This window comes from Amblyomma mixtum, chromosome 1 (genome assembly GCF_055824585.1).
Source record: "Amblyomma mixtum isolate Tamu chromosome 1, ASM5582458v1, whole genome shotgun sequence".
Taxonomy (NCBI): domain Eukaryota; kingdom Metazoa; phylum Arthropoda; class Arachnida; order Ixodida; family Ixodidae; genus Amblyomma; species Amblyomma mixtum.
Genome location: NC_143012.1, coordinates 322,178,471 through 322,191,984, shown reverse-complemented (window position 1 = coordinate 322,191,984; position 13,514 = coordinate 322,178,471). Strand labels below are relative to the sequence as shown.

The 13,514-nt window shown below is 48.9% G+C and overlaps 1 protein-coding gene across 2 annotated transcripts in view; it reads left to right on the top strand.

Moving 5' to 3' along the window:
• LOC149372703 (oxysterol-binding protein-related protein 1-like) overlaps nucleotides 1-13,514 on the top strand; it is a 75,361-nt gene that overhangs the window by 19,809 nt on the left and 42,038 nt on the right. For both annotated transcript variants that reach the window (XM_089567259.1, XM_089567260.1), the window contains 2 exons: nucleotides 1,314-1,526; nucleotides 2,845-3,016. In XM_089567259.1, the coding sequence (XP_089423385.1) occupies nucleotides 1,314-1,526; nucleotides 2,845-3,016 (385 nt within the window). The remainder of the gene's footprint in view (nucleotides 1-1,313; nucleotides 1,527-2,844; nucleotides 3,017-13,514) is intronic.

Genomic DNA, 13,514 nt, shown 5'->3' with positions numbered 1-13,514 from the left:
TCCTACAAGCAACCTTCACTGTGAAGATTATTTCCTGGTCCAAGGGTTGAAGCTCCAGCATAGCATTCGGCAGCAGGAAGCTAAGCACAATGTTCCTGAAACTTGCACTGCAGCGCAAGGACAACTGTTGTCTGTGATGAGGCAGACATCGAACTATTTATACGCAGCTGGCTCAACATTTTCCTGCACTGTTGTGAGTACACATCTGGTGCCGTGAGCCCCGGGTCTCCTCTCCGCTTTAACCTGAATGAGCCTTGTTCTTCAAAATGGTGCTCAGCATGCTCCTTGGAATCTTGAACACTGTGGCGACTTCGGATTTCTTCTCACCTTGTTCAGCTCGCTTGATAATTTCCACTTTCATGGAAAAGGAGAGGTTCTGCTGTTTCTTTGCTGCCATTGCACGTGCACACAGGCAACGAAAACCGTGCAAAATTGCCAATGGCAGCACGGCACACCATATGTGCGAAAACTTCTTGAGAACTCAGGCGCAGAGCACTAAAAATGCATATTCTGGTTGGCTGGGTACGCAGCCGCCGTCTTATGTCATAGAAAATCCACGTCCTCATCGGTCTGCACGCGATACGCAGCACCATAGCACCCGCAGGTCCTTGCACGAAAACTAACCTCCGGAGATGTGTGGAGTGAAAGCCAGCTTCTTGAATTGACTGTTGTTGTCCGAAGTTCGATTATACCTGCAGGCCCCTGGAGATACATTCAGGGAACTGCAGTTCCTTTAGTCACCCAATCTTGCTCGAAGTTTGGCCTATCGATTGTGATGGCTAATTTTTGTATGACATAGCCATACGTTTTTCTCTTCATTTATATTGTAGCTTAGCAGTGTTCAGAGATTATTCTTCATAAAGGATAATTCAATCTAACCGAGTTTGATATAATCAGGTTAGACTGTACTGTCATATAACGTATGCACTCGCATAATGATTGCACCTGCTATTTTGGTTGTCAGAGGACTGATACTTGCTAATATACCACTCTGCACAATGAATGTACCCCTCCCCCTTCCTCCCTCATATTTTATAATATCTTTAGAATAAAATTGTTTTTTTATGCGAGTACTGAATACAGTACTTGGACAGAGATGAAATCGTTGTGATGGCAGAGCAAAACAAACTTTGTTTCAGGGTCTCAGTGACATGCAAACCTTCTTCATCAAGCTTTCTTGTCTGTTGCTTGCTGCTTTTTCCTGAGCAAGTGTAAGATGCTTTCCCATCTCTCTGCTGAGTGCTGTGTTCTGATCGGCAGGAATGAAGTGACTATGCTGAATGAAGGGCAAAACTCCTGTCTGTGTGTTGCAGACCGCCCAGGCCCAGCAGCAGCTGCTGGAGCGAGGTGTGGACAGGGCGGCCTCCCTGCATGCCAGCCTGGTGCAGCTCATGGATGCCCACCGCCTGGGCCTGGCCGGCCCCTGCACCGAGCTGCTCTCCCAGTGGCGGGAGCTGCTCCTGCTGTCCCGCTCGGTGGCCAGCAGCCTCTCCAAGTGCACCCTGCTTCTCAAGCAGCAGGAAGAGGTACGGGGCAAATGCTTCCTGGGGAAAGCGTTTCTATTCACGCCTGCCTTATCGCAGGTAACTGGCTTAGGCATGAAATACTTTACACGGGGTACCATAGCATCGTTTCGCGTTGCATGTAAGAACTAAGCTAGGTCACACCTGATGCCAGTAGCATGCTGGGGGAGAGGCTAAATGGTTTACAGCTAAGACTATTTACTACAAAACCTCGTTAATTTGGAAATCTGAATGATTTGGATTGCCAACAGAGTCCCAGCCAATGTCCATGTCAGTATGTGGTGTCCAGTGCTGACGATTTTAGTGTCCATAATATTAGTGTCCATTATATTAGGGCTTTAACTGGGCATGTGCCATGGTGCCATCGTGAAAGAGATAGTACCGCTGAGTTGAAACCACGTGATGCAAATGTTCCATAAACGTTGTTTGCTGGAGATGAATACTTGCAGATTTGAAATACCGAACATTCAGACCAATTATTTGAAATTATCGAATATTCGCACAGACCTAAGGTTTTTCTTACTTCTGCAACCCACATAACGCACGGGCCTAAGCTGTGTCATTTATTCGTTGAGAAATAATTCACATGCCGTCTTGTTGTCTAGTTCATCTGGAAATGTTTCCTTGTTACCTAGCTGTCACTGCTCTGGTATGATGTCTAAAATGTCGCAATTCTTTGCAAGCTTTTGACTCAGCTGCACAACTCTGAACTTTCTTTGATGCTATTATGTTGGCCCTGTGGATGAACGAACTGATTTTTGGTTTCACTAAAAAGTTTGCGTAGGTTCCATTGAATTTCACTTCCGAAGCTTACATAGCATGCTCCTCAGGAGAGGGTGCCGTGTTTTATTAGCGGTGACTCAGACTTAAGGGCTTGAATTTCATTTAGCTGGGATGACCTCCATTTTACTGCATTAGCAGTATAGTCCTCTTTCAATGAAAACTTGCTGTCTCTCTATCTGTGTGTGGGAAGCATCCACCTTGCGGGCACTATCTGGGCCCAGAAGGTGCCCAATCTGGGCTACCCACCAGTGAAAATGCATGTAACCCACCAGTTATGAGCATTCATCCACCACCGAGCCGCCTACCAACCTCAACCCTCCAGAAGCCTCCTCTCAACAGAAGCCCACAGAAAAAGCAAATTTCAATGCGCAATGGGAAGGCAATAAGTGTAAAAGCACAATGTACAACTAATGTTGCTAATTGAGATTTGTCTCATCACATCGTATGATCACCTGTGCATTTTTTTTTTCTTTTGTCAGTTGGTGGGGGGTTTTTGTTGACTGCACCTGCAGAAGAGTCTTCCGCTCTCTTTGCGCAGTCAAGGGCAGCGGAGCTGGCGCAAGAGCGAGAACGGTCGCGAGTGCTGCAGGAGAGCCTGAGTGTCCTCGCCAGGGAGCACCATCAGCTGGAGTGCACACTGAGCAACCCCCACCTCAACCATGTCCCAGAGGAGGAAACCGATGAGGAGTTCTTTGACGCCTTTGAAGGGGGTGAGGTTCCTTTGACCATGTGTGCATACAGTTCAAAGATTAGTGGATGTGAACGTTCCAAACGGACTTCACATAAGTGAGCAATAATACCAGGATGTATAGGGAAGAGTACCAGCTTTCGAATAAGACCAAGATAGCGGCCATTGGGGATGCTGTCGCGGGGAGTGACAGGTGCAAAGTTCTGCAATATTTTTCTCCGAAATCACCATGTTGGTGCTTCGGAGGCGGAAATATATAGTTTTTTTAGTAGTTGAAGTCGATTTAGACCTTAAAACTTTGAAGGTAGGTACTTAGAGGGACCCGTAAATGATTTCAGTGGGCATATTCTTGTGCAACAGATCTGTAGAGGTGGTCTTTGTGGGTATTCGAGTCGAATTTGAAAGCTCTGCGTGGACCCTGTAATTTAGAAATAATCTTTAAAAATCGCTGCTCGCAGTTGCTCGCAACCAATTAGGGCGGCACACCTCACCACACGTCCTCTTCCCCGATGACGTGAGTGGGCAGAAGGGCTGTCCACTTACGTCATCACAGTAGGGGGCACGCAGTAAGGTGTGTCACCCTAATCGCTGGCGAGCTACAGTGAGCAGTGATTTGTATAAATTATTTCTAAATTACAGGGTCCACGCAGAGCTTTCAAATTCGACTCGAATACCCACAAAGATTACCGCTACAGATCTGTTGCACTAGAATATTCCTGTCAAAATCATTTCACGGTTGAACCGAAATATGCCATTTTTGAAAATCAAAATTTTCATTTTTTTACCATTTCAAGGCCCACGTCTCTGATTAAGTGCGGTCTGCATGGTAGCAGAACCCATCACAGAAAAGACTGCTCAGGTTGTGCACATGCTACAAGTCTTCTCCTCCGAGTAAAGTTCCTTCTTCGAAAGCAAAGCTTCTGAATCCTTTGAGGGTGAAATAAATGCACTGTTCCTACTGGCCATCATGTGTAAGTAGGTATGTATGTGTAAAATGTACCACCTCTGCTTATTCGTGCTATTTAGAAACATAAAGAATACTACTTTGTAATTTTGAAATCCTTTTTGAGGATCGTTGTTGAGAAGCACCATATCCATGCATGTACTGTCCCAAAGGCTGTTTTCCTATTGCTCTTAGCAAAAGCACTGATAGTATGCACCCTTTTCGTGACTTGTGTTGGTTTCACCATGTTGCATGTTCCTCTAATTATGGCTCCACTGGCCATCAGTAAAACAAGGGAAAAACATGCTACTAGTACTTGAAAGATGTACTATAGCGGACTAAGGTCCCCAGGACACGCGTGCAGTAACTGAAGTGCCTATATTTGCTATTCTTTAGTGGATCCAGACCGTACTCAGGGAGGTGAAAGTTTCCTAATGTGTGCTAGTGGAATCGAGTAATCATTGGCACACATCGCTCCTATACACCAAAGCTGCCAGTCAGGTGTCCTGGAGACTTTTGCGCCCTGTAGTACCTGGTGTTATCAAGAAAACGACATTGACATGTTCTGCTTCATGAAACATATCAACCAAGCTGTATTCAGTTATAAGGTTTTGCTGTTTCTCTAATTAGACGGGCTTGCAGAATTCTGGAAACAGTCCATTGTTCATTACTAGGATCCTGATCTTTAGGCATCTGCCTGTAAAAGCCGATAAATGCATAAATGTGCCATTAAGAAATTACCTAGCTTATATTTGTTTTAAATAGGTATTGCCATTTTGTGCGTATTTATGAGGGTGAGAAATATTGTGGAAGAAATGGATGAGCTTGGAAGGAGGCATACGCGAATTTTTTCTCATTCACTTCAACATTGAAACGTGAACTTTGAAAAGGTTGGAATCTCAATAAGGGACTGCTCGAAAACAGTCGAAGTCATGTACAAGGACTGCTTCTTGAACTGAAGGGAAGGGATGCTGTTGCTGCTGTGAGGATAGTACAACTGGCTGAAATAAAGTAGAGGTCCTGCATTAGTTCTCCACATCAGGGAGCATGCTGTGCATAGAGGCCATGGCCAAACAGTGCACCATTGCATTGTATAATTTCATATATACAGTAAAGCCAGGTTTTCCTTCATCATGTTCACCACAAGGCTGCCTTTGAAGCACTTTTCATGCGCGCTTTTGTCGCTGTCCGCTTGATCGGGCACACGAGGCAGGCACCACACGCAGTTCACGGAAAAAATTCACCTATCGGATTTTTGCTCAGACATGCCACGTAGACAACGGCACTGATTTAAAACACCAAAAAAACTACCAGAGGCACTTAAGTCTTTTTACATGCTATAAATGTGAAAGCATTGTTTTACTACTGCTGTTTCCTTTGGTGTGTTTGCGGTTGGTTATGTCTGTGTTATTCTGCACATTTGTGTAACTTAGTTTGCGCTCGCCGCCAAACCGCACATCATTCGGAGTTCCATGGGTTAATGCCCATATATGCAGAATTGGTCATCCTCCACTTACCATTCTTAGTTGGCGGCGAGTTCTCACACCACTTCTAGAGCAGTGGCGGAGCGGTTAAGCGATGCACCACTGCACTGGCAAGTGGCTGTTCCTGTCACAGCCACCCGTGGGGATTGTGTGACCCGTGTTGCTCTTCCTGAGCAACTTCTCGCACAGCTGGTGCAGCACTCCTCCAAACTTGCCTGAGCTTGCTCCTAATGGCTGCAGATTGCAGCCGGTGGACACTTTCTATTCACACTACGCATGAGGCTAGTAATGCTTACACATTAAAAACAACGCCGATGTCATGATAAGTTGAATGTCGTAGCTGGGCTTTGTGACATTAGCCTGTGGTAAGCATGCTGTGTGTACATCGAATAGATCTGCTCACAAAGCTCTGATCCGTCGTTGGACGCATGCCCACTATCGAACAGTTTGATTTGTTTTCAACCCCTGTTACCCCAGAAATGGTCAGCGCACACCCTCATGATCGGCAAATAAAATTCGCTGTAATGGAGAAGCCGGAGAGAGCGAACCGGCCCTGTTTCAAGCGGGTGACGCTAGGAGGCTTTCAAGGGTGCCTTTAAGCCTCTACGGGCGATGCACAAGTGTCACCACTTCGCACACTTTAGCGTGCATTCCCAGACACCCTTAGAGCGTGGGGGGGGGGTAGCGGTCTCGGACACAAAGGAGATGCCCTCGACTCAGCGTGGCAAGCTCAGCGAAGACCACCTACCAAGTGACAAGTGGTTTGGTTGTTTGGTGCCCAGCTTTCACCGGTCACAAGCCATAGAATGGGTCAGAACCAAAGGTTCACAAAAAAATCAAACTTTATACAGCAAAGAGAGGATACAGAGCCACTATACAGGATCACTCGTACGAGCACATACAAAGTGATTAAGAAAACAATGCAACTCTTGCAAAGTTGCACTCGAGAAAGATTACAATACAAATGAATTATTGCAATTTAAGTGCACCAACACAAGAGAGAGGTGACAAACAAAAAACATTGTTCACCGGGCACTGCGGCAGTCCAACGACCAGAGGTTCACGACGGTGCCGTCCCTCAGACTGGCGCGCTGCCTCGTTGGACCATGGCTGGGCGAGTGGTGTTGTCCCGAGAGTCGAGCGGGCGCGCTTCTCGGAAGCTTAAACAGCTGCTAGGGCTGACTGACGGCGGTCAACGCCCTTCATTTATAGCCGCGCTCCGTGTCTGTTTGTTCTTCGCGCCAAGGCAGGCGCGCACATACACACAGTATCAGCTGTGCAGTCTCCTTCTCATGCCGGGCGCGCGTCCCTATTGGTCAGGCGCTGAGACTGGCTTCGAGTTTCTTCGAGATATTTCTGGTCTGGCGCCACCACCGACTCACGAGTGAAGAGGAAGAGGGCATCACTTAGCACACTCAAAGCTACGTCCTCTCCACCATCATCGAGCAGAAACGACTCCGACATTCCAGAAAAATCGATGACATGCGCTGACGCCATCCCCTTGGCATCGCACCAACAAGCAATGGTGGAGAGGGCAACAACAAGGCGAGGCGCTCTCCGTGGTTCCCCTTTCTAAGGACACACGCTGGGGAGATTGTGTCCGCACGGCACCGTTTTTTTTTTTTTTTTGTAATGCACCGAATTTTGTGACAACAGGATGTTAAGGCATCTTGACTCGGTCAGTGGGTTGCAGCCCTCTACCTCTGGCACAGTTTTTTTTCTCCCTGCTGTACCTTGCCGCATCAGCTATGCTTCGTGGAACTCTTGGCCGCCTTCCAAGTACAGAGAAAAACTAGACACGTTCTTACATTCTTTGGCACTGTCCTTGCTTACCGGATGAGCAGCGAGGCCCAAAGTTTGTTATTTTTTCCATCCATTCGCAAAAAAAAAAAATAGTTTCCATTTTTCATATGCGTTTCCACCTCAAAAAACTGCACACGTAGATTTGCCTGAACAACTCTCTGACGCACGCCGGCACATACACGATTTTTTCCAGAAAAACTACAGCATTTCTTTCAAAACTAAGTGAGATTCCCTTGTGTCAACAAATTTGCCCATGTCATATAAAAATTTCCTTGAAAACAAGAAATGGTCGTGGGTCCTCGATTACCGTTCTTATCAGAACACACCCATATTAAATTACGGGTGTGTAGTGATGATGGTCGTGATCAAAAATATACCCCCCCCCCCCCCCCCCGCCTACATGGGTGCTGCATGTGGCGCACTATTAGATAATGCGCGAACTTTGGTCTGCTGCTATCAGTTATAACGATGAAGGTTTCCGTGAGCAGTCAGTTCCTCTCTCACCGGCTGTGCTAACGGTACTCACTGTCTGGACCCTACGTTTATCTTTGCATCCCATAAAAAGAAATGACGCCATATCAGGATACAGCCCTGCGTCTGCGTTCCGCACGGTATCCTATCTGGGTGGGAGCGATAATCTCCACTTCAGTAGCGCGATGTAGTACGAGTGCGTTTATTGCCTTTCGCCTGTGCAGCTGGGAATTGCGATAGGGTACGGCGCTTGTAATTACTCTTGGCACGCGAGCCGCCGGCGCTCGACTTGCGTTGGCGGTGTGCCGTATGATTTGCTACTCTTTTATCGCACGCGCGTAATTGTTTTAGTGTGCTGTGTTTTATCACCGAGTTGCGGGATCGTCGTGGAAATTGGGTCCTTGGGTGTGACACCGTGGCGGCGAGTGCATGCACAGAAAGACGTCGCAACCGAACTTTTAAGGAAGGAAGCACTTTCATCGACGACGTTATCTTGCCAGTCTGTTTATTACACTGAGCGAACTGAGATGTACTGGAGAGCGTCGAAAATTGCTACTCCTGGAAAGGGAATCTGTGGGACATCGCCCGCTCAGCGCAGGCCAAGAATTCAGTAGTAGTGCGTGCGTGTGTGTGTACACCTCTTACATAAATTATTGGGCGCGAGGACATACCGAGGCGCCACCTCTCGGCTGCGCTCGCCTAACGCTGAAAAGAGGATCACGTGTGTCGCTCTCCTGCTGTGCAGCGCGTTTATGGCTTCTTGTTTTGCCTGCTTGCATTCTATGTGAGGTATTAAATTGACTTTTTCGGCAGTTACACGTCAGGAGCGGATTTATGGGTTGCTCTTGGAGAGGGCCAGTAGGTGCGGTGGGGGAGGGGGGGGGGGGGGGGGTGTTAACCAAGAGCAATAAATTTGGCATGAATGGGCCAAGTTGCCTGGCGAGCTCGATATTTAGTTTGCTAGCAGTAGTACTTCCACCCACTCAGCTGCGTAGCCGTTGTACGGCCAGGTTGTGATGACGCCCCAAGGTCACGTGACTTAGCTGGCCCACCTGCCACCTAGGTTGCCTCTCTGCGGATCTTAGTGCGCTAGCATTACAGCCTCCACTCGCCGATTTCGCTCGTGCTTCTCAAGTTCCTCTGCGATCTTGAAGAGGTGGGTGACTGGATGAGCCATCTAGGTCACGCGACCTTGTGACGTCATCACAACCTGCCCACCGGATTGTGAGCAAACTGCCCGCCGCGGCATGTGGCACTTAAATTTAATGATTGGTCGCGTGAGGTTGCTCCGCAAAGCAACCAGGGCCGCGCAAGTCCCACCGGTGGCAGCACCTGCCATCGCAGGGCAGTGACCCACCGCTTAACCGCTTCGTCACAGCGCCAGGAGGGGTATGAGGACTCCCAGGGATCTATGATTGTGAAGTAGAGAATCACCAGTCCCGTATTTATGGGCACTTCTGTTTTAATCACTTTCAGATCCTCCGCTTCCCAGATGACGTAGCCACCTTTTCGGCCTATCCGAAATTTTCATTCACATAGCCGGCAACTACGTATTACAACGCCGACGCCGGATTTGCGCTGGACAAGGACACGCTGTCATTTTAAAACGGATGACAGGAACGAAGACCTTGAAGCCAGCCCACGCAACTGCGTCTCGTGCAGCGTGACCCGCATGGGGCATCTAGCCGCGCAGTTTCGTTTTTGCGCCTTCGGAAAAATTAAAATTGGTTTTTGAGGAAAGTGAATGGCGCAGTAACTGTCTCCCATATCCCGGTGGACGCCCGAACCGTGCTGTAAGGGGAGGTATAAAGGAGGGAGTGAAAGCCGAAATAAAAAATGAAGAAAGAGGGGCTGTAGTGGAGGCCTCAGAGTAATTTCGACCACCTGGGATAGGATAGGAAAACTTTTAATGTCCAACAGACGGAGGGTGGCTACCCCCTATACGATGGCCGAAAGGTCTCTCCGCGGCGGCTTCGGCCAGTCGGACGAGTTGTAGCTGACCACGTGGAGATCTTTAACGTGCTCTGACATCGCACAGCACACGGGCGCCTTTTGCCCGTCCTGCGAACAGCAGTGCGGCGAACCTGATACGCAATTAAGGGCTAGCTAGGCAGTTTATGCCGTGACGGGATCAGCTCATTTGGCAAGCATTCCGCCATCGGCGTCAGGACAAGTGCATAAAGTGTAAAGCATTTTCCCGCTCGCGTTATATACCAAGGGGCCACTCTGTGTTTTCCTTCGTTCTGCCGGCAGTGTGGAGCTCTGTTGGCGCCAGCTTCGATAGCAACCACTGATGTCCCTCCACCGGTGAAGAAATATCTGTCCATCTTTCACGATAACATGATCGATGATGAGTGAAGCAAAATGTTTATTGAATGCATGTTTATTTTCATGGCTGTTTTGTGAATATAATGTGTATGCTTTAGTCTCGGCTGCCTGCATTTTTATACGAAATGATTCGATTCGCTATGAATTTGATATTGCACATCGGTATGTTCTCGCCCAGAAAGAACTAATCGAAGTCGCAGGTTGGAGGCGGCTTTCCGCATCACCCCTCTGTTGATTTTTCTGGTTGTCGTTGTTCTTGGAAACGGACACTGTCCTCGCTTAGCTTCACGTTCGTGAGCACAAGCAGCGCGCGAATGTACAAATTTGCCTATGCATGTTACGCAGTGTGACCTGTGGATGGCGCCGATTGCCGGCTGATGGCATGTTTTTCAAATTCTCGCTGTCCAGAGTTTCATATATCCAAGTATCGTCACGAAAACCATCCAAGTTTAGCGGTGACATGCAGCGCCTATTGAAGTTTATTGTGGGGCGTGAAAAACTCGACGTCACTGATACTACGAGATATGCGAGTTCACATCAATTACAGTTTACGTATTGCGCTCGAAGTAGCTGCAAATTGTTCATATTACTGCTCCGAAATATTGCTGCTCCACAGCTGCTCCGGAATGCTCATTTTACGCTCCGTAGATGCTCCAGAACGCATACTTTTCTGCTCCGAGAGCTGCTTTAAAGCCTGTTTGGCTGTACTACCCCCGTAAAGGGAATAATGCGACCTGCGACTTTTAACGCAAAAATTATTTCGAACACACTATGCTCCCGCAGCAAGAAGAGTCACGTGATCCTACCTGTGGCGCAAGATCGACACTAGCGCCGTTCGCTCCAGTGGTGGAGCTGTCGCATAATAGAGGTTGTCTCAACCGACAGTAATACCTAAATATAGGTTGTTGTTTTTTTTTACATCAAAAACACGTTTTGTTCTGTGTAAAATGTGGGGTAGAAGTGACACATTTGTGGCATTGCTGTGTATTAAATTAATGAATGAAGTGCAGTGGTGAGAACTGCACATTGCAGCGAGGAGGTCCAATGCGGCCTGCACTTATTGTCGCACTTGTCAGCCTCCATCATCGACCATTAGCGTTTTTGTTCCGCCTTAGTTACCATTGTATAATTAGAACTGAAACGCCCTGTATTGAACCACTGTATACAACCACTCCCCTCTTCAATGCCCTCGGGCCTTGAGGGTAAAATGAATGAAATGAAATGAGACGTCCGACGCGTCAGGGCCTGAGCGGAGTGCTTGGCAGAGTTTTTCTGTGATTTAGCTTTTTTTTTTTTTTCAAGCAAGCAGCTGAGCGTAAGTGTGAACGAATAAGCGCTCCAAACAGAAGTGGCATGTGGCAGCCTTGAACGCTGTCTCGAACCTAGCTGCTAACCGGCGGCTGTATGCGGCTGTCCTTTTTAGAGCACGGCGGGGCTTACAGACAAAGGGAGAGACGGAGCTCGCTCCCTCCGTTGGGACGGCGACGAGCGGCGTTGAATGCACCTTCCCTCTCCCACATACCGCGTGTGCTTATGCGACCCGGCGCCGTGTAAACAACTTAGCAGCGCCGTCGTCCTAGACGGGGTTTGGTCTGGGTCGGCTCATTGCGTCGCCTTTGCTTTCGAAGCGAGACATTAGGGTGCAGCGTCTCGGGCCGTGTCCCATCATCACAGCACGCGGACGCGATCGAAGTCGGCGGTGACGGGTCCCCCCCCCCCCCCCCCCCCCCGTGCCTTATTAGGAGAAAATGTACCGTCACCGGGCTACGATTCCAACAATGGCCTTGAAACGAGAACGAATGGAGGGGGCGGCAGTTTGTACCAGGCGAGCAAATGACTCGGCGTGTGCCTCGTTAGGCCATCGTCGTTCACGTTAATGATATCCCAGAGGAAACCGAGAGGAGGGAATGGACTTGGCGGACAACATGTAATGCGAATAGCAGGTAAGCAATTGTTGTCTGTTCGAGTACTTGAGAGCGGATTCCGAGGGAACGGTAATTTAGCCGAGGGCGGCGGGTAGTCAGGCGTGGAGGTGGTGATTAGGTAGTTTACTGGAGATAAATGGGCGGGGCTTTTATCCTACAGTGAACGCAGTCTGACTGGCGATGATGAGTATGATTCGTACGCACGTTCGTCGCGCACGAATTTGCGCGCTTTGTAACGTTTCGACTCGCGGATCTGATGGACCCTGTACAGCTGTGAATGGAAGTGAGAGACCCCTTTCTGCCTTGAACTTCACCATGAGACCACTGAGTGTCTTGTGATTTTGTGTGTGTGTGTGTGTGTGTGTGTGTGTGTGTGTGTGTGTGTGTGTGTGTGTGTGTGTGTGTGTGTGTGTGTGTGTGTGTGTGTGTGTGTGTGTGTGTGTGTGTGTGTGTGTGTGTGTGTGTGTGTGTGTGTGTGCGCGTGTGTGCGCGCGCGTGTGTGTGCGCGTGTGTGCGCGTGTGTGCGCGCGCGTGTGTGCGCGCGCGTGCGTGCGCGCGCGTGCGTGCGCGTGCGTGCGTGCGTGCGTGGTTTATGGGGATTTAACGTCCCAAAGCAACTCAGGCTATGACGAACGCCGTAGTGGAGGTCTTCGGAATAATTTCGACCTCCTGTACATCTTATTTCGACCTCTTATTGATCGTTAACGTGCACTGACATCGCACAGCACACGGGCGCTTTTTGCGTTCCGCCTCCATCGAAACGCGGCCGCCGCAACTGGGATCGAACGAGCCGCCGCGGTGGCTCAGTGGCTATGGTGCTCGGCTGCTGGCCCGAAAGACGCGGGTTCGATCCCGGCCGCGGCGGCTGAATTTCTTTGGAGGAGAAATTCGAGGCCCGTGTACTGTGCGATGTCAGTGCACGTTAAAGAACCCCAGGTGGTCGAAATTTCCGGAGCCCTCCACTACGGCGTCTCTCATAGCCTTAGTCGCTTTGGGACGTTAAACCCCATAAACCAAACCAAACCGTCACGCGCGGTTGTTATACATGCGTGCATCTGACACCGCTGTTGACAGCGGTGGTCTTACCACATCGTGTGAAAAGCACGATGATCAGCAGCAGCAAGAGAAAAAGAAACTTTGCGGCGTCAATTGCAGCCATATTTTACCACACTTCGAAAACTTAGCCCGCGGTTGCGTGCGAAGATTGAATTGCTCCGTGATGACTCTTGCACATGCTTTTCTAAACCAGCGCATTGTACTCCGTAAGCCTCTTGTCGCTTACAAAAGGGCATCAAATTGCAAAAGAAAAAAAAAAACACTGAGCAAAGCCGGTGCATACGGATGCTGAGCTGCGGACGATTCCAGGAAAGGAATTGCATGTACGCATAATGGCGGGGCAAAGCGGAGCGGCGCGGTGATGGAACGCATTCTTGCTGTCCCGAACTGACTAACGAGGACGTAACCAACGTTACTAGAGTTTGTTCTGGTAACGTTGGACGTAACTGTACCAGTAGCTACCACAACACTGCATGTACTGAGCTGGGAAGCTTTCTCGAATACTAAGAG